Below are 21,460 nucleotides of genomic sequence, written 5' to 3'. Positions count from 1 at the left end.
CATCCATCCATCCATCCATCCATCCATCCATCCATCCATCCATCCATCCATCCATCCATCCCCCATCCATGATGGAGTAGTGCTCAGGAGAAACAGCCACACCACTGGACTTTAGTAGTTCAGCACCATGGACAGGGCACCAACCCATCCCTGTCTTCTACCTGGCTCAGAATTACCCTAGGTGACTTTGAGAACCCTGTTATTGACAGAACTGGGACTTTGAATAATTGAGCAATACGACCATGCCCCTTGCTAGTGAATAGCAGAGGTAGAGGCCCAGGCTTTTAGATTCTTCCTGCTAAACCATGTAAGGATTTTTAGCATTTGTTTAGCTTTGTTTGTTTTCAAGACAGGGTTTCTCTGTGTAACAGCCCTAGCTGTCCTGGAACTTGCTTTGTAGATCAGGCTGTCCTCAAACTCACAGAGATCTGCCTGCTTTGCCTTCCAAGTGCTGGGGTTAAAGGTGTGTGCCACTATGCCTGGTTTCACCATTTTTTTAATCAACAACTTTATTTTATCTGTTTAATGCTTGTGTGTTCACTTGCATACACACATGAGCACATATGTGATATCGTGTGTTTTGGGGGGGTCAGAGGACAACTTGTGGAACTCAGTTCTCTCCTTCCAATACCTAGGTTTCAGGGATTTTGAACCCACTCAATCAGGCTTAGGGCCAAGTGCCTTTACCCACTGGCCTGATTCTCAGGCAAGCAAAGAGCTTACTGGTCTGCTTCTCTTTGGACTGAGGCCACTTCTACTATGAAAAGATCAGACCAATTAATGTCCATGTTTTTTTTTTTAATGGATAAAGCTGCAAATAGAGATCCAGCATAAGTAGATAAAGGCACAGGTGATGACCGCACATTAATCTGCTCATTCTGCAGATGCAAGCCGAGCACTGTGAAGTGCCACCACCCGGCTGTGGATTTGGTAGAGACCCCACTGGGTCTCCATTTCTCCATTTCTGTTAGCCAAATTTCTGTTGATATTTTCTTATTTTCCTTCTGGGAAGTCCCAAGTGTACATCTTTTCCTGTGTGGTTTTCCCTGGGTTGCTATGTGAGAACATGCTGTCGTGGGCTCATGCCCCAAATAAGAGAAAAATGGCAGAAGCCTAGGAGTTCCATCTGACCTGACTGATAACAGAGGAAAGAGGTCCTTAAGCCGAAGGTATGCGAAGGGTGCTCCAGGAAGAGGCTAAGCTTTCTACATTGTCTGTCTCATGTCATCCATCCATCCATCCATCCATCCATCCATCCATCCATCCATCCATCTATCCATCCACCCATCCACCCATCCATCCATGAATGATGGAGTAGTGGGTAAGGAGGTAGAATTTTGCCTCAGATTGCCTAAGGTTAATTTTTTCTTTTATGACTTATTAGCAACCAATCTTGGGAACGTTACCCAGTCTTCCTGATCTCAGTTGTCTTACCTGTGAAATGGGAATTGTGATAATAGTGTCCATCTAATGCAGTTACGAGGATTTATGAAATGGATCGCTACATGTAAAATGCATTAGGCAACAACAGAACTTGGCACAGGAAAAAAACCACAGAATGACCCATGACTAGACCCTAAGCTCCAGAAGAGGAGAGGTCATGCCCTGGACACAGCGGGTACCCAAAGCTATTCTTCAGATGAGGACATGGGATCAATCAAGCCTTGGGAGTTGGTCCTACTGCTTGGCGTTTTCCCCCTGGGCCAAAAACTATAGCTCAAGGATCTTTTCAGACTCGGACAACTCAGTAATAGTTCCCTGCTTTCATTCTGAAAGATCCAGTAAGGAATAGTCCCAGACCGGCAGAGATACCTGTCTCCAGAAACACTTGGGTGCTTTGGTGAATCCAGCCAGAGACATGACATAATCCCATCAGCAAGAGTCTGCCACCAGCAGAAAATAGATGTCCATGTTGTCTGGAATCCAGGATTCCCCAGCAGAGAACAGCTCCTGGCTGGTGGCATTTGATGATCATGAAAACAAGCTGCATCTAGACGGCTAGGCAGAGAAAATCGTCTTTAGTCCACAGCGGTGGCTTCCATGTTTGATGTGTCCAAGAGAATCTGAGAGCCTGGAGGTAGAATTAGGAAGCCGAGTGGCTTGGGATTATTCCCACAGAGCAATTGGTTGTGGTTCAGGGATAGGCTTGCTGCCTTGCCCCTCCTGCCATGCATTGTCTCCTGCCTTTGTTACCTGTGCCCTTCGGGTGAAAAGAAAAGGGATCTCTGGTTGGTTTTCATGTCCCTGAAGCACATGACTGTGCTCAGCTCAGGCTGGTAAATCCTAGGCTCCGATCTGAGGTGCTAGATGCAGAAGGCAACCAGGGCTGTGGCTTTGGGAGCTTGTCCCCAGATGGTGAGTGCGGTCCTTGGAGCCAGTCAAGGGAGAAGGGGCAGTGGGGTGGAACATCCTGAGCTTTGCCTTTGCTGGTCTGGGTTTGAATCCCAGTTCTTGTACAGCTACTGGTTTAACCCTGGAGTGTTCCCATGACCCCTTTCCTCGACATGCATGAACAATACAGAAAAACGGGCTTTGTTGTAACACTGTCATATGTGTAGTTGTGCGTTTCAGTCATAACCCCCTCCACATTGCACTTTCTTGTCCTCCCTCCTCTCCCCTCTTTGTCCCCTTCATCTTCTCAAATAGCCTCCCTTTGACTTTCTTATTTCACACCTTTTTAAGGTGTGTGTGTGTGTATGGTGTGTGTGTGTGTGTGTGTGTGTGTGTTGTTAAGGATGTCAAGGGGCACATGCATGGGAGGGGAGGAATCTATATTTGCACATGTGGAGGTCAGAGGTCAACATCAGATACGGTCCCCTATCGCTCACTCTGCACCATAGCTTTTCTGAGACAGGGTCTCTCACTGAACCTGAAGCTGGCTGGTCTATCTACATAAAGTCCCTGGGAGCCACCTGTCTCCCCCCCAGCACTAGGGTTACGGACACATGCAGAAGCATCAGGTGTCATCATCACCCTGATGAATTCAGGGATATGAACTCAAGTCTTCATGCTTGCAATAGCAAGCCCTTTATCAGCTCTTCATGTACGTTTTTTTTTTTCTATCTAAATTCCATATATAAGATCTTGAAAACTCGTACTATTTGTCTGTCTGAGTCTGGCTATTGTGCTCAACACAGTGGTCTCTAGCTCCATCCATTTTCCTGCAAATGATATAATTTCATTGAATGTGTTTTTAAACCTTGAAGAACTCAAGGCCTTCACCTTGAAGTGACAAGGCCGAAGGTGTAGCAGCCATTGCAAAGGGCCACTGCACAATCTGCCTCCCTTCTCCCCCTCTCTGACTGCTCTCCAGCTCTGCCAGGAACCAGAGCTGCCTGGAACGAATCAGCCCTCCCCTCTCCTGATGAATAAAAGGTTGAATTTAGCTTGGGCCTCTGAGAGTCTCACTGGAACCGGGGGGAGGGGGGGCAGGGGGTGTTTCTAACTTGGATGGGGGAAATTACATCTTTATTTGAAACTTAGCATTCCTATCAATCACGCATGCAGACAGCAAAGCACACCAGTGTTAGTTGCACCTGTGAATTTGCCCCTGATATGATCACAGGTTATTTCCATAAAATATTACAGTTGCTAAAACCATCTTCACCTAGCGTGCTTCAAATGACAGCCGTTGTCAGTTCTGCTGCCAGATCCTGGCGGCAGTGAGCTCACGGACAAATGGGGGCCTTAAAATATTTTTGAAAACTGTATTTCAGCATAGTTGGTTGCCGTTTGCAATTCCTCATAATTTTTTTTTTCCTACACGTTTGAAGCGATCGTTCGCGAAGGGGTCACCAGGCTGCAAGGGAACCTTGGTACAAAAAAAAAAAGTGACAAAAATCTCCTGAGGGGAATAAATCCACGTGAGAGGTTAAGTTCCCATACGTATTAGAGAATTGAAACAGTTCTCCACTGGGTGTGATTTTCCCAACCCTCAAAGGTGGGGGCGGGGGACTTGTCAATTCTGGAGCAATTCTTGGTTGTCATAAATGAGAGGTGGTATCCGGTTGTCTGGTGAATAGAGACCATTGAGATTGCTAAGCTTTCTTCATGCCCAGGAAAGACCCCACAACAAAGATGCTTAAAAATGCCCGTAGTGCTGAGATTGAGAACCACTGGGCTAGCTGCTCAGTCATCTGGGCACCTTTGATTATTACATCTGCTGGGGAAAAAATAGCTTCTAACTTCGTTGAAAATATCGGCGATCACCGTTTCATCCAACACTTGTTGCGCTTCTACCATGCATACCGAGCACCAGGACCACGGAGGGGAGTGTGGTGAGGCAGCTCTGTGGCTGAAGGGCAATAGGATATGACCTTCTGAGCTTAGGTGCTGCCGAGTGCCAGGCAGTGAGCTGACTGCTGGAGCTTCCTGGAATCTGGCCTTTGAGTCTCTCTCTCTCTCTCTCTCTCTCTCTCTCTCTCTCTCTCTCTCTCTTTCTCAGCAGCCGGCTATAAGCTGTAGCCCTGCCCTGATGGGACCTAGGGGAGAAACGGATGTTTACAACATGTGTTTGTATATTCTAGTGGCTGTCAACCTGTGATCCTCTCGTAGGAGATTTGGCTCTTTGGCTTGGATTGTTTTTCTTGACTTAACTTGGTCTTACAGGTATATTCCACTACAGCTCTTCTCTGGGAGAGCTCTGACAGGAGAGTTAGGCTTGGGTGTGCCCATCAGGTGAGGAAAGCAGCCCAGCAGAGTGCTGGAAACACCAACATTGCTCATACTACCCCCATTTCTCCAGTGTTTATTGCTTACAGATCCCAGAAAGAAGAAAACAGCCTTTCTCACAGGACCAATGGAAAGGGGGAATTGTGGGGAACACCCACACTCAGAGGGTGGGGTGCAGTGGCCAGAAAAATGAACCTGTGAACCAAGGCTTTTATTGGGGTGCAGAGTGTTGTTCGAGTGGGTTCTCCATCAGATGTTCTAGCTGGTAACTTAGAGCATTCAGGTTCAAGTTCCAGGAGATGATGCTGTGATTTACATGGTCCATTTGGGGCTTAGGGACCAGAGGAGCAACAGGAAAGCCATATCTCACTGTCCCTTAGGCTGGTGGTCGAGGCTGGGATCTGAATGAAGTACAGTGAAGGAAGGGAAGGTTGGAGGAGCATGGTTGCTTTGGGGAAGCTTAAGATCTTTCTGTTATGAGAAACTCAAACCTGTATTTCAAATGGATGCAGAAACAATGAGACATAGTAATACACTCTCCTGGGGCTAGGTTGGATGCGATAGGTCATGGTCTGCACCCTCACAGCACCCGTATCTCAGGAAAGACAGATGCTAAACAGTGGGTTACGACCCAGGAGAGATGCAAGGCTCCCTGAGAACACACGGGAGGGGACTTGTGTGTGTGTGTGTGTGTGTGTGTGTGTGTGTGTGTGTGTGTGTACCACTCAGTGTAAACTAAAGGATGAATGAAGTTGGTTGGTACGAGCTACAAAGAAAGGAAGTTTCAGTCAGAGGAAGGAAGACGTTACAGATCTCAGAGTGAGTAACACCATGGGGACTGACCCCAGATGGAGCATCCTTTAGGAGGTGTCAGGATGCAAGCCTGGGAGAAGAGCAGGGGCAGGCTCCTGAGGAACATGGGTGCCCTGATTGGGACCAAGGGAGGAAGAGCCAATGAAGGGCTTTAGGCAAGAGTGGCAGGGTGTCTTGGTTTCTTGGAAAGGAAAGAGAGAATTGTTCCACCTGGGACACTGTTGAGGTTGCCATGTCACACGAGCGTGGAACCACGAGGTAGCTGACTAGGCGAAGATAGATAGCCCCCAAGCAATTGAGCAAGATGATGAATAAACCATGGGAGCCTGATTTAGACCAAGAGGAACCTGAGCAATCTAGATGGAACTAATTTCTGTGCAATGTTCAAAACGAAGGAAGGTTGTGTTGGATTGAGAAATGATTGGGGGATGAAAAGACGGGGCTATCTGGGGGAAGTTAGACCGTAAAGAATGTTGGAGGAGAGGGGAGGGTCCTTTATCTGCCAGTCACCCACAGGAAGGCTCTGGAGAGGCGGGCTATAGATTGAACATGGAACTGTGAGTTAGACACAGCAGAGGAGGGTGCAACCAGGCAAAGAATCCAGAACTGTGAAGGCCTGAGAGGACCTGGGGCGTTCACAGTAAGGCATCTGTTGGTGATGTATGGAAAACACGAGGCACTGTGAGAAGAGTTAAGCAGCAGCTGGCACCAGCATCCCGGATGCTGAGGAGTTCTTGGTCCTTTCTTTGGGGGTTATTGAAAAGCCAGTGATGCTGCTAGACCCAGCCTCTGCCATCTGCATTCAAGATGTCCTGCCAAGAAACATCATAGAGATGGGCCAGTGGCCAGTGGTATACCGGAGGTGTTTAGTGGTGCTCGTAAGACTAGTGGGATACCTTCGGTCATGATGATTTACCCAGCATCTGCCACCATCTCCTGCAATTCCTCTTCAGGCAGGTTCATTAATTGCAAGGCTTTGACAAATCCGTATCGCCGGCCCAGACCGCACTCCCAGACACCACTCACCAGCCTAATTGCCTTCTGGCCATCTCTGCCTGTATGTCCCACTGGTATCTCCAACTAAATTTGTCCAAAATTGACCTTATCAGTCAATAAATATTTACGGAATTGAATTGGATTTTCCTGCCAAATTTCTCAAAAGAGCTATCTCCTCGAAAATTATCATTATTTCTAGACAACACGATTGTGTACCTAAAGCACCTGAGGGAATCAACTGAGAAAAATTTCCGAATTAAGAACCTGGTTGGATGTGAGATGAATATGTAAAAAATCAATGGGCTTTCTGTATATTGGTAATAACTGTAGGAGAAATTAGGAAAAATGTTGTTTGCTTGAGCAACAAAAAGTATATAAATCTCCTGAGCAAGTTGGGATAGGACTTACATAAAGATTGGTACAAATCTCCCCTCAAGGGTTGGCTTGTATTTATTGATCATTTGCTGGGAGCCAAGTATTTACTGAAAGGTGAGCCATGTAGCTGGTGTTACCCTATCTGCCTGCACAGCCATCTCAGAAAGGGGCTTTTCACGTCAGTTATTTATTTAAGTGTTATTTATTAATGCTTGTCTGTGTATACATGCATGGCCCTGCGTCACAGTGCATGCGGAGGTCAGAGGTCAACCTTCGGGGGATTGGTTCTCTCCTTCCAAGGGTTCCAAGGATTTGCTCGCCAGGTTTGTATGGTAAAGCACTTTTGCCTGCTGAGCCATCTTATTGGAGCACAGTGTTCATTTTCAAAGAGCTGAAACTAAGTCACAAAGAGTGCACAGAAATGGCCCATAGGGTATTGAAGTGGCAAACATGGCATTTGAATCCAAGGCTTTGGCTCCTGAATTCTATCCCTGTTACCTGTCTATTAATCTCCCTCCCAAATGACCCCTATATCGTCCCGTGAAGTCGGTGGGTATTTTCTGAATGTTATAATAAAGCTTCATTCATCTCACTTAATCATCTACCGAAGAACTATGTGCGGAGTTCCCGCTACAGACAATTATTGGATTGCATACTAGAGAGACAATCTGAATGCAATCTCCAGGAGGCTCTTGATGAAGACAGCCACACATACACATGTCATTATATCACCATTGGTGGAAGCAACGGTGTTCAGAATGAGTGATGAGCGGGCAACAGGCTACTTGAGGACGCCTTGAGAATTGTGAGCAGGCTTCTGGAGGAGGTAATGAAGCTTTAAGTGTCTGCAGTTAGAAGCATGGTTGTGTGCAGAGCTGGGTGGGCGATTAGTACTCATTCATTCATTCAGCCCCTCTGAGCATCAGTTAAGAGCCAGGTGCAGGCTTGGGGGCCAGACAAACCGCAGAGAATAAATAGGGCCCTGCTGTCATGGGGGGGGCTGCACTTTTGGAGGCTGGATAGCCATGCAGATTGTCACAATACACAAGTGCTGGTTTTGGAAGAGTGAGGCCTGGACTTTATCCACGGTGACCACTGAAGGTGTGGCACTCGCTTGAACTCCTGAGAGAAGTGAGCTTGTCAGTCAGACCTGCTCCTGAAGCAAGAGGTTTGTGGGAGGGGCCAGAGAGCCAGAACGTGTCAGGGTCATGAGGAAGGCACGTGATGGGCTGTGGGTGCATCGCTGATGCATGGCAACATGTTACGGGATGGTGGTCAAGAGAGAGGCGACAGGCAGTGGGTGCTTTAAGGCTTTGGGGCCAGGGAAGGACTTTGTCTTCTTTTTCTGATGACTGGGGTGAACAGCTAACAAACAGATGCCTGGTTGAGCGACTTTATCATTGTAAATAAAGGAGAAGAAGAGAGATAAGTGTGGCTGCTCATAAAAGCTGAATGTTGTAATCTGTATGCGGAATCTAAGCAAAACCAAAGGCACGCAACCAGGTGGAAAACAATACTGCCAACAAACAGGATGGAAGAGTAAGAGTTTGGTTCTGTGGGGTGAATGCAAACTGACGAGAAAGAGCAAGGCCGGATGCAGGAATCGAGAGAAAAGTTTAGAGCACTTCTATGTCCAATGTAATAAGATTAAAAGGCACATGGGATGCAGAGAGGATTTACATATAATATAATGCAATATAAATATGTAAATCATTCAAAAAATGATTGCGAAAAATGAGCCAAGGATTTCATCAGATCGGTCACTCCCAAGAGGAAGAATTAAAATGATTAAGAAAAGGTGAAGTGTTATATAATGGTGTGTGCCTACAATACTAATTAAGGCAGGAGAATTTTGAGTTTCGAGCCAGGCTGGGCTATATAGGAAGACCCAGTCTCCCTAAAATAATAATAATAAAAAAAAAGAGAAGTAATGGAAGAGGAGGAGGAAAGGGAGAGAGGGAGGAGAAAGGAGGAAAAAGAAAAGGAAAGAAGGATTGGAGAGATGGCAGTGGATACGAACACTTGGAATATAAGAATGAAGACTTAAATTCAAATCCATTGCACTCATGTAAAAAGCCAGGCATGCTTATAGATCAGTCCCCAACCCCAGCACCATGGAAGGTAGAGATTAGAGTCGTCCTCGGCATTGCTGGCCACAGGCCTTGCTCTAGGTTCAAGGAGAGATCCTGCCTCACATGAAGGAGCTCGAGAGTGGCAAACAATGCCGAGGTCCTCCTCTGGCCTCCACACATTGTTCATGGGCATGTGTAGTTATGTACAGACGCCATAGAAATAGCACACACATGCCCACACACGTGCACATGTACACATTCCCAGGAAAAAGTTAGATATAATTCTGAGTCAGTCAAATTGGTGAAACCTTCTCCGGAAGACAATTCACAATGTTGGCTAAGGTGCCGGGAGCCAGGCATTTGTAGACTCAGCTGTGAGAAGATTAACTGACACACACATTCTGGAAGGTATTTTGGCAATCTAGACTCAAAGCCGCAGGGATGTTCATTCTCTTTGACACAGTAATGTTTGAAGGTTTGTCATCGAGAAATCATCTAAAAACAAAACTTCCCATCCACTTCTCTGGGGTTGTTCTTGAGTCTTGACTTTGCGGAGTAACCATATTAACCAGAGCCCCGGGGTCAGGAAGACCATTGTGATTACTGGAAGAGAGAAGATGCAAGGGGCCCTCACGGGTTTTCCATCCCCACCCCCAGACACTAAAGGGCACCTGGCCATGTAAGCCCCGGCTTCCAGTTCATCCGTGTCTCTGGCTGCAGCAGGTGCACCGGGTTTTAACTTTCTCCACTTATTGACATTCCTTTGATTTCAGAGAAGCTTCCAAATGAACCCCACTTCCATCCCTTTCTAACCGTATCCAACAGTGCCCAGTCAGCCTGGGTTTACAGTGTCCCAGCAAACAGCAAAGCTGGGTACAATGACTGCAGAAATGAATGTTCATTCTGGGCCTCTGGCCAGGGAAACCCATTTTCTACTGCGCCGACTGGCATCCTGTCACCAGACCTTGCTCTGGTCCAGGTTGTATTTATAAGCATGATTAAAGAAAGAAAAGATCCAGAAGTGATTTAGATGGTTGTGCTTGGGTAAATTCTAGACTAATCACACATTGGGACATTGGGCGTCCTTTTAAGATACGGTTTATAGCCGGGTGGTGGTGGCGCACGCCTTTAATCCCAGCACGTGGAAGGTGAAGGCAGGTGGATCTCTGTGAGTTCGAGGCCAGCCTGGTCTACAGAGCTAGGTCCAGGACAGGCTCCAAAGCTACAGAGAAACCCTGTCTCGAAAAACAAAATGCAGTTTATGCACTGTTTCAGTATCTTGGGGGAAAAATTTCATGTTGTGTTTACTGAAATGTTATAAAAGCAAACCAAGAAATGACCTGAATGGCTGTACACAGAGGAATGACTGAACACATTGAGATACATCCATGCCCGGCAACGTTATACATTTATTTAAAAAATAAGTTAGAGCTGTAGCTACTGACCCGAAAGGTGTCCCCAACGGATTGTTAAGCTGGAAAGCAAATTGCAGAGAAATGAGCTAACCCACAATCTCATTTAAAAAACAAAACCATAGAATTTCTCCCAAAATGGGTCCATATGCTTGCATGAGAGGGGAGGAGGCGCCGGTGGGGGTTGGCGGGCCACCATCTTGGATGCTGACCTGGAAAGCTGGTCAGTGCTTAAGAGAGGGAATACAGTATGTCCTCCTAGCTCAGCCTGTACCATCTGAGAGTCCTAAAGGAACAAGGCTGTGGATAAACTTATTTATGCCTGAGTATCTATGTGTATTATAAGTAGACACTGCCTTTTGTACTCTAAGTGGAAGAATAATTCACTACAGAGCCCTCCAAAGGATATGTATGATCTTTTCTAAACAATTTTAACTGCATGGAAGAATCTAGAAAATGAATACATTAATAGCCATTGCCTCTGAAAAGGAATGTGAGATTAAAATCATGTCATCCTTTTAAACCTGGCCTGTATTTTTCAAGTGCGCTACAAAGAGCAAAGTGTCTGTTATGACTTCACATACGGCGGCCTCGCACCCTCCCCGCCGGTCAACCCTGCCTCTGCCTGGAACAGCCTCACCTCTGCTCACCTTGCTCACCCCTTCCTGCTCACCTTCGCTGTAATTGATGGCATCTTCTCCGCCATTGCTGACTGAATTCCGGGCACTGGGGACGTGCCAGGGCTAGTCCTGAGCTCTCACGCTACAGGAGCCTACTTCCAGAGGGACCATTCAGATAACAAACAGAGTGATCTCATCCAAGACTCTCCTCATTGCCTCTCGGTGACATCCTCCTCCACTCTGTCACTTTCTCTAAGAACTCCCTCTAGTCTCTTCCTCAGTTGTCTCTGTCTTCTGACTGTCACTTTCACCCTTCCTGTCCCATCCCATGGGTTGTATGGGCGGTGTTCTCAGGGCCCATGTTCTGAGCGCCTCTGCTTCCCTTTATAGTAGTAAAGATCATTGCTAGATTCCATGGCAGAGTCTCCAAGCTTGGGCAGGTTTGAGCTGGGGCAGCCATCCCTGTAGTGAGGACGGTGGCAATGTTGGTACCAGTGGACCTGAACAAGGTCAGATCTTAAGTTGAAACCTCTGAGGGGTCGACACTTCAGAAGCCCTGTATGTACGCCCGAAGGTGTACCGTTAAAGCACGGCTTCCATGGGCGGATGGAGGCTCTGTCTAATCCATGATCTAGGCCCCATGGTTGAGCTAATCAATGACTCGGTGCAGTGACATCACAGGCTTTCATGGCTCCGAGACGAAGCAGTCTTGGTGCCTGTGACAGAAAGGGAGTGCCCAGGGAGCCCTTGGGGGGCTGTAAAATGGAAGCTTTACTTCTTTATTCTTGCAGTTGGGTGCCTTCATTGTGAACTTGTTTATACCCTGTCCAGGATCATATACAGTGTTCGTTCTGTTGGCTGGGGTTATTAATCAGTACTCATTCTTTTATACTGAAGGAATAACTTTTCAATCCAATGACTGTTTGCCTTTTGAGCTTGTCTACTTTACACAACATATGCTCTCTCTCCTCTGGCTCGCACACACACTCACACACACCCATTTACACACACACTCACACATACACACACAATACACACCGACACATATTCACGCACTCCCATGTGCACATACATATATATGCACACACATACACTCACTTTTATATAAGACTGTTAATTTCTTCTAAGAAATTAGAAAACCATACAACATTTTTTTTAACATGTTGTTAGCCTTTGGCTTTGATATATCATCTGAGATTGGAAGATAATTCTTTCCTGAAATAGTTAATTATCTTGTTCTCCAAAAATATATTTTTTTTTCATTGATCAAGAAATGTCTTTTTTATCTCAGTTTTTGTATTAGCTGTATCTGTTCACTCCTGCCCCAGACAGTTTCCTCATGTCATTCATGATATAATTTGGTAGTCTTTACTCTGAGAATACTAATTTTTCTGTCCTTTAAAAGACAATACACTGTCCAAATAACCTATTTTTCCAGTTAAATTTAGGTATCACTTCCCCAGGGTTAAAGCATGCCTTTGGGCTTTTGATGAGCATTGTATCCAGTGGATAAATTAACTTTTCAATAACTCTTTGAGAGGTTAATATCATAAATTAACCTTTCAGTGGTTAGGCTTTTCCGCTCATGACTACATCATTTCTCTCCAATTATTCTGATTTATTTATTTATTTATTTTTTTGGCTTTTCGAGACAGGGTTTTTCTGTAGCTTTGGAGCCTGTCCTGGAACTAGCTCTTGTAGACCAGGCTGGCCTCGAACTCACAGAGATCTGCCTGCCTCTGCCTCCCGAATGCTGGGATTAAAGGCATGTGCCACCACCGCACTGCTTATTCTAAATTTTTAAGAATCTGTGCTTACACTTTTTTCTCCCTCCCTGCCTCCCTCCCTCTCTCCCTCCTTCCCTGTCTCCCTTCACTTTTTTTCCCTTCCTTCCTCTATCCATCCCTTACTTTGACCTTCTCTCCCTCTCTCTCTGCTTCTCTCTGCCCCTCTCTCACTCTCTCCCTCTGTTTTATGACTGTGAGGGTAGAACCCAGGGCTTCACTTCTCCGGGGTGAGCTCAGTAAGCATAGGCTACACCCAGGAGTCTGCCTCCACGTTTCTCACTAGGTTCCTTTCTGTGTATACTACACACTCTGCGGTTGCCATGAAAGGAAGTTTAGCCCCCTGCTTTCATCTGTGACTGACATGTACGAACCTTATTGATTTTTGCATAGTTTGCATTGGGCTACTTTGCTGAAATTTCTCTTCATTCTAATAGCTTTGTAATCGATTCTTCTGGGCTTCCCAGGCATATGAGCCAACCGTCTGCCCATTATCTCTTTGCATCCTCTCTTCTCATCTCTTTCTCTGGAGTTGCACACTGAGCTCTTCCAGTCAGGCACGTGGTCCAAGGGAGGATGCTGACATCTCTGTCACGTTTTTGATCCCTGTCAGATGCTTCATCTAAAGTACAGTGTCAGCCGCTGCTGAATGGAAAGGCAGGGTTCTGCCTTGTTCGGAATGCTTATTTTAATCAGAGTTACATGTCTAATTTTATTAAATGCCTCGTTAGCATTTATTCACAAGCTCTTAACTCCCCCCTTAATGGAATACTTTGTATTGAGAGATTTCTTAATATTAAGGTCATTTTAGAGATTAAGTTTCCTTTGTCAGTTAATCCCTAAAGTGGCTTTAAAAAATTAGTGTTGAGTCAACTTATCAGCACAATCATAAAGGAAGTGTCTTGCCTATGTGATGTCCCAATACTGAGTAGGTGCGCCTCATTCTTTTCTTTTCTTTTTTTTTTTTCCTGAGACAAGGTTTCTGTAATTTTGGAGCCTGTCCTGGAACTAGCTCTTGTAGACCAGAGGGCACTCGGGAGGCAGAGGCAGGCGGATCTCTGTGAGTTCTAGGCCAGCCTGGTCTACAAGAGCTAGTTCCAGGACAGGCTCCAAAACCACAGAGAAACCCTGTCTCGAAACCCCCCCCCCCCCCAAAAATAAAATAAAATAAAGGCGTGCGCCACCACTGCCTGACTGGCCCTGTTCTTTAACACCCCTCTGCTCTAATTCTGCCTCTGTAAGTGAAGATATTAATAGTGTCTAACGCGTGTGGCTGTTGTGAACGTTAGGTCACTAAAGACAGAGCCCTTAAACTGTCTAGACAAAGCCTGCCTGGATATGAGGGCTCTACTACTATCTGATTGAGAGCTGACTGACTGTGTGCCTGCCTGCTACTGAGACTGCAGGATTTAGAAATTTCAACCCACACGGTTCCTGCTCTTCTGCTTACTGCCTCCCACATTCTGGTGGAAGCTTGGAAGTGTGCTGTTGTGCCAAGTGTGGCAGACAAAGGGGAAGGTAGCTTGGACTCAGCACACTGCTAAGCCTGGGGCTGTGGACACAGGGCTGAGGAAGGTGTGGCTTCGGCCCGGAAGGCGGGGCTTCAGCCCGGAAGCTGGAGCATAGGAAGGAAGAGCTTTCAAAGCACTCCAAACCGCGTGGAGTACACACACACACACACACACACACACACACACACACACACACACACAGTGGATATTAGTTTTCTTTCCTTGTTGAAAAGCAGGGAGGAGCCCCTGGATGTTGGAGTCAGTGGTGATGGGAGATGACCCAGTCCTAGTTGAGAAGAGATTGGTAAGGACCAGAGTACATGAATGAGTAGTTGGGAGTCTAAGGAAGAGCTTGGTGTAGGAGGGTGGACAGAGACCCTGACCATGGGCTGTGAAGAGAGGAAGGTGTCACTTCCGGTCTCATTTAGACGTCGTGACGGGGATACCATCCCATCCCCTAAGAGAGTGAGCAGCAACCGAAGGAAGAGTAGGTATGTATCAAAGCAGTCTCAGGCCTGGGGACCCAGGAGTGGCAGCTGGCTTGCACTGTGAAGTGTCCGTCATCAGGGCATGGATGGAATGTCCTCTGGGCTAGACAGAGACAAGAAGCTCCAGCATGGAGCCCGGAAAGGAAGTAGAGCATTCAGAGGAGAGAGTACAGTGGTACAGGAGGAACCCACATCCTCCCCAGCATCAGCTCCAATGGTACTGGAGAACCAAGGAGAAATGTCACCTCGCCAACCCCTCCTACCCTCCCGCTTACCGTCCATTGGAAGCTCTGCTGGAGCCAGATCTGTGGCTGGGAAGCGGAGTGAAGCCTGAGTTTCGGCAGTAGTGTGAGTGGCTTAGAGAGACCTGTTAGCAGGAAGCTAGGTTGCCTATCTTCAGCCCATCTGGTCTGGGACTTCACTGTACTTGCTCTCAGGTAGACATGTAGGACAGTAAGGCAGACCTGACGGGCATGGCCAAGCATGAGGTGACTTACTGTGGTTCCAGTTAACTGTGTGTGTGGGGGGGAGACCCGCTGCAGGAGGAGTGGCATGGAGCTGTGTTTATGAAAGATGAGTCTGAAGCACATTTAAATTGGAAGCGCCCCCAGTGGAGAAGGGACAACAGGGTGTGCGCGAGAAATGTTCTTAACGGGCTAGAAAATAAGTAACTCCAACAGTCCCATTTGGGTGGAGGAGGAAGGGGGTAGCATGGGGCAGACGCATGTGTTTTCTAGGGAAGGTGGGAGCGAGGCCAGGGGACAGGGAAGCTTCAGGCAACAGAGGAGGTTGGAGACAGTTCCCCGGACTTGGGTGCGAGGTCTAGGATTGGTTGTGGTTGTGCCAGTCTTTAAACTATAGCATTAGTTTTCCTCTTATTGAGCTGTTCTGAGGCTTCAGTATCACTGAACACAATGCCCCACCCCTCCCCAACAGGCTGCTCCCCATCTTCCTTCCCTGGCTGTCAAGTCCTGGGTAGCCCACAGGAAGCACTCGGAAAAGTGACTGACGGTTCTCTTTGATAGTAATTCCACCTCTTGGAAACTTCTTGGAGTTCTTCTGGCCACACTGAACTGCTTCCTTTTTCTCTTCCAGGCCAGAACTGCACATTCCAACTGCAGGGTCCCAATGGGACAGTGGAGAGCCCAGGGTTCCCTTATGGCTACCCCAATTATGCCAACTGCACATGGACCATCACCGCGGAGGACCAGCACCGGATCCAGCTCGTGTTCCAGTCCTTTGCCCTGGAAGAGGACTTCGATGTCCTGTCAGTGTTTGATGGCCCACCCCAGGCAGAGAACCTCCGTACAAGGTACGTTCTCCCCACTCCCTGTGGCAGGCGGCTGGGCCCCCGAGCCAAGCTTGGAGAAGAGAGGACCTCTGCTTTACTGTTTAAGTTTCTATTAGTATATAGCAATTACAAATAATACCGTATAGAATGTATTTTGAGTATAGCCACTCTTTTGTCCCTCCCCTACTCCCACTGACCCCTTCACATCTTCCAATTAGTTCCCTTCCTCCTTTCATGTCTTTCATGTTCTGATTTTATGTGTGAACTGAAGACATAGATTAGGGTTGCTTACCAGGGCATGGGTAAGGCCTTATATACAGGAGCATAGACAGCTTACCAATGCCCATACCACTGCAGAAAATGCATCTTTCTCACCTCCAGCAATCATCAACTACCTAAAAAAAATCCCCAGGAAGGGGTGGGGCTGTGCACCTCCCCTCCCTGGAAGTCTCCCACAGAGCATTGACTTCCTTTTTTGTGGGGTCCTCCCTTTGCTTGCTGTCGTTTTCATTATAAGGTTTTGCTGTTGTAGCCCAGTATCTCGGATTTGTAATTCTCCTGCCTCGGTCTCTCGAGTGTGGGGTTTATTGGTAGGCACCACTGTACCTAGCTTCTCAGTTTCATTTAAGACACTCAATTGCTTTCTCTTTGAAGAATCCAATAGACGAGGCCATGTCAGGCACCTGGGAAAACTGGGTAGAAAACAGAAGGGGTGATAGAGAAATTCCAGTCTTTTCGCTAAAATTGATTTTGCCAGCACAAATATATCTGTGTCTGTCTGTCTGTCTGTCTGTCATGTCCTCCCCACACTGAGGAATGCTGGTATTTTTGCCTGGCTCCAAGTCCTGTGAGCCATGGGTGCTGCTCTGCCATGCATCAGGGGTCTGGGGCCATGGAGACTTGATAAAATCACCCTTGCATTTGGTGCCTTGTTTGTGGGACTACAGCTGAGACTTTGGGATGGCCCTCATTCCTTTTTAACGCTATCTTGTCTTGGTGGAAGCTAACACCACGAAGAGGCTGAGATGGCTGACAGTTGTGCCACGAAGTTGCCTCCTAAGACAAGGAGGAGGAGGAGGAGGAGACAAGGCAGAGGGAATTGCCCTCTGCAGGAACGGCAGACCTCTGGGCAGAAAGCTCCAGGACAAGCTTATGTTCTGTCGTTGGCCTGGAGACCTGCCACTCTCCATCACAAACCTTGATCCTGCCCTCTTACCTAGGCTTCCAAACTTCTCAGGTTGCTGAGGGGTTAATGGTTTAACCAGCCAATTTTTTTTATGTGTGTTTTGGGGGAAGGTCTGGGGTGAGCATGCCTATCTCAGGCTTACCCTCCAAGCTGGCTTGAGGATATTTCTAGAATATGTCACACCCCATGTGCAGGGCAGGCCCCCGGCCAGTGAGTCTGGGAAGCCTGCAGCAGAGGTGGTTTCTTCCTGGCGTGACGGGGCTGATCCATCTTCCCCGTGACATCGCACAGGGAGTGGCATACAGGCAATATTGGATGAAGCCTCGTGAAAGGGATTAAAGTCCCCTTTCATTCATTCAGCAAATATTCTGTGACTCCCAGTTTTGTGCTAGTGCTGCCCTGAGGGCTGGGGAACATAGCAGTCAGCAGAGCAGAGCCCCTGTCGCCATGGAGTTCACATCAGTTGAGGAGCCTGGCGTGGGTTATCTCCTCAGTGGATGCTGTGCAGGCAAAGAAGCATGAAGGTAGCTGAAGAGGCTGTGGTGGGGAGGGGAACAGGGGACTGAAAGGGAAGTGACAGTCGTATCTTGTGAGCATCTTGGGAAAGTGTCCAGACCACAGGCACAGGTGGTGTTGAGGCCTTTGGGAGGGCGTTCCTTCTAAGCACAGCCCACCCTGCTCTGGCTACCAGCCTCTAGTTGTCCTTTGGTAGGTTTCCCCTGTGTGGTGTCTGTTATGCTCCTTTCAGTTCATTTCGGAAGAAGCCAGAGTCTTTCAGCATCAGCTAAGAGGAAGAGTTGGGAGGATCCCACTTCCTCTGAGCTCCCCTTGGCAGCATGGGAGCTCACACCAGGAGAAGTGACCCCAGATAACAGGTGTGCCACCCTGGGAGGGGTGGGGTGGTGCTTCTCACAGGTAGGGACTCTCAGGTCTGTCTGAATCTCTTTCACATCATGGCTTTCTGGTTTTCTTACCCAAGAGTCAGGTGTCTTCACGTGTGTCGAAGAAATCAGTCATTGACACCGAGGGGCCTAGGACTGGGTGCCCCTGCCTTCATGGCTAGTAGGCCTGCCTCTCCTTCTTCATGGGCGCCCATGTCCTTTCCATCCCCTCTGCCTTGGCAGGCATTTTCCTGTTTTATTGGTCTTTTAAAACCTCCAGTGCTGGGGCTATCAATTTTATTCTTTCCCCATTATCTAACATATCGATTTCTGCTTTCATCTTCAGCCATTCCTTTCTTCCACTTACCTGAGGCTGGCGTTGCTCTTTCAGGGTTTCATGAATTGAATTAGTCCCATTATTTCTTGTTTGATAATAAAAGCATTAAGAGGCATTTTCCCCCTAAGTGCAACTTTGACCATATCCTGTAAATTTTGATGGGTAGCTGTTACTTCTGAAAGAGTTTCTAATTGCAGTTTTGTTCTTTCCCTGACTCCAGAGGCTTTGCCTCAAATTTTCACGCATTATTTGTTTATTCTCTTAAAACTGATGGTCTAGTTTTATTGCATTATGATTGGGTTATGCCTTTCAACGTTAGGGGATTGTTGATCACCCCCCTTCCTTTTAAGATCATATTTTATAAATGTTCTACAAGTATCGGAAAACTCAAATATTCCATATTGATGAATGAAAATTCACGTTATCAATCTTGTAGGGTTTTCCTAATTTTCTATTTATTGTTTAATTGATATTCATCAAGATAAGCAATGGGCTGGTCTCAGACTTGCATTGTTTGTCTGTTATCCTTGCTGCTGTCTATAAGCTTCAACTTTACGTGTTTGGCTGCAGCATCTTCAACATACGCATATTTTTATTTTCACATTTTGATGTGAATGTGTGGCATGTGTGTGTGTGGTGCACACATGTTTATGTGGGTACTCCTGCGTGCAGAAAGGTCAGAGGAGTCCATCAGGCATCTCACTCTGCTGTTCTCTGCCCCATTCATTTAAGCCTGGGTCTCCCATTGAACACGGGACTTGATGGCAGCCAACAAGTCCCAGAGATCTTCCTGTCTTCATTCTTCTACAGCACTGAGGTTACATAAGTGTTTACATAGCCATGCCCAGCCCGGTTCTGGGAATTCTAACTCAGGTCTCCATGTTTGCACAGCAAGTGTTCCTCCATACTGAGGCATCTCTCTTGCCCAATAATTTTTTTTTGTTTTTGTTTTTTTGTTTTTTTGTTTTTCGAGACAGGGTTTCTCTGTAGCTTTGGTGTCCATCCCGGAACTTGCTCTTGTAGACCATGTTGGCCTCGAATTCCCAGAGATCTGCCTGCCTCTGCCTCCTGAGTGATGGGATTAAAGGCGTGCGCCACCACCGCCCGGCTTGCCCAATAATTTCTTAAGAGACTTATATTCATTATTTTAAAGTGTGTGTGTATGTGTGTGTAGACATGCATGGTGCTTGCGTGTATATAAGGTGAGTGTGAGCGCCCTTGGAGGCCAGAAGAGGTATTGGATCTCCTGGAGCTGGAGTTACAGGCACATGTAAGCTGCCGAGAATGGGTGCTGAGAACTGAACTTGGTTCTCTGTAAGATCAATATGGTCTTAGCCACTGAGCCATCTCCCCAACTCCTGATGAATACGTTTCGAGTTTAATCTTCACAGTGAATATTTTTCTTTCTCAATATAAAAAATTCTCTTCCTTATTCAGTGATTTCCTTCGCCTTTAGTTTTTCTTAGATACTAATATTGCCATCTTTTCATTTCTTCTAGGATTGCATTTATTGGGGGCAGTCTTTGCCAGTTCCTCTATTTTTAATATACCTATGGCATTGTTTCAGGGATAGCTCTTATCCCTTAAGCATTGCCAGGCTTTTAAGGGTTCCTAACAGGGTCTGCGTTCTTCAGCGGCAGAGTTCCGTCGGCTCACCTTCAGGGGTATGAATAATGGACTCAGCCCTGATGCTCAGCGCTTTCCAGTTGCGGTCACCCCTTCTTTCCCTGTCTTCAAGAACAAGGTTTCTTTACCCGTGCTTTTCACTCTGCGTGTGGTTAAAGTGACTTCCTTGAAGCATATTTTAAGTGGCATCTCTCTGTCAACATCCTGCTAACCTTTCCCTTAATGGAGTCTGGCTGGCTGGGCGGGTGTCATCCGGAGGAAGTCCCTAAGTGCTGTAGAGCAAGAGGATCGAGGTCTCTTCTCCGTCTCCAGAGTTGATGCATTTCTTTCACACCCCGGGGTCACTTCGACGAGGACTGAGATCAGGTGGAGTGGAGTCCCATTGTTGCCTTGATGCTCCCGTCTCGACTGAACAGTGAACTGGTTTTTGCTCTTTTGATGCCATTGTGAATTGAATCGATCTTTTCCGATTTGAGTTTTGCTAATCCGGAGAAATGCAGTTGACTTTGCTGTATTGATCGGTGCTCCATAACCTTACCAAATTCTCTCCTGCTTCATCCATTTCTGTGGACATCTCTGAGTGAGAGCAATTTCACTACCACCTTTGGAGTTGGGATGGTCCTCTTTCTCTCTTGCTGGAATTACTGGCCAGAAGCCCCAGCACAACACTGTGGTGAGAGTGGCAGCCTTGTTTTTGGGTGACAGGGGGTCCCACCATGAAGTATGTTAGCTATAGATATATTGCAGATACCTTTCAGCCACAAGTTTTTAAGCGGAGGACTTTGGCATAATCTGGAGATTATATGAGAAATTCATGGGAAGGAGTCTGCTCGGGAGACTGGCAGGCCAGGTAGGACTGTGGCAGCCTGGACCAGAGCAGTGGAGAGAGGAGATGGGATGGATTTTTATGTTATGAGAAATAGTTATCCCAAGGGTCACTAGTGGCTTTCTGGGGACTTGGAGAGTATGTCTCGTTGCGAGACAGAAAACAGGTCACATGAGCCTGTAGTAAATTCCAGTCCACAGGAAAACGTTCATTGCGTACATGTATGTTACATATGCATGCATATCATATATCATGGATATGTATATGACGTGCATGCATGCAATGTACAATGAGCATGCATTTGATGTGTGCGATATAGGACACACATTTAATAGGTATGTGTGATGTGACGTGTGATGTGTGGGTACAGGACAATGTGTCCTACCATCTGGCCAGGACGTGGTTGACGAGCATGTTTGTGCGCTGATATTTTTCTTCACTCAGCGAGTAGAACAGGTGAGTCATCTCTGGCAGAGTTCTCCTGGGAGACACTCACAGAAGTATAGGCCTAGGTTTTATACTCTGTGTGTGCGTGCGTGTGTGCGTGTGTGTGTGTGTGTGTGTGTGTGTG

At 47.0% G+C, this 21,460-nt stretch overlaps 1 protein-coding gene across 1 annotated transcript in view; it reads left to right on the top strand.

Moving 5' to 3' along the window:
- Positions 1-21,460, top strand: part of LOC101999605 (CUB and sushi domain-containing protein 2) — a 514,736-nt gene that overhangs the window by 50,385 nt on the left and 442,891 nt on the right. The window contains exon 2 of the mRNA XM_026782281.1: positions 15,838-16,054. Within this exon, the coding sequence (XP_026638082.1) occupies positions 15,838-16,054 (217 nt within the window). The remainder of the gene's footprint in view (positions 1-15,837; positions 16,055-21,460) is intronic.

The sequence above is a fragment of the Microtus ochrogaster genome, chromosome 10 (genome assembly GCF_000317375.1).
Source record: "Microtus ochrogaster isolate Prairie Vole_2 chromosome 10, MicOch1.0, whole genome shotgun sequence".
In the NCBI taxonomy this organism is placed as follows: Eukaryota; Metazoa; Chordata; class Mammalia; order Rodentia; family Cricetidae; genus Microtus; species Microtus ochrogaster.
Note: the sequence above shows the minus strand (reverse complement) of the source record. Positions and strands in the feature narration are given on the sequence as shown.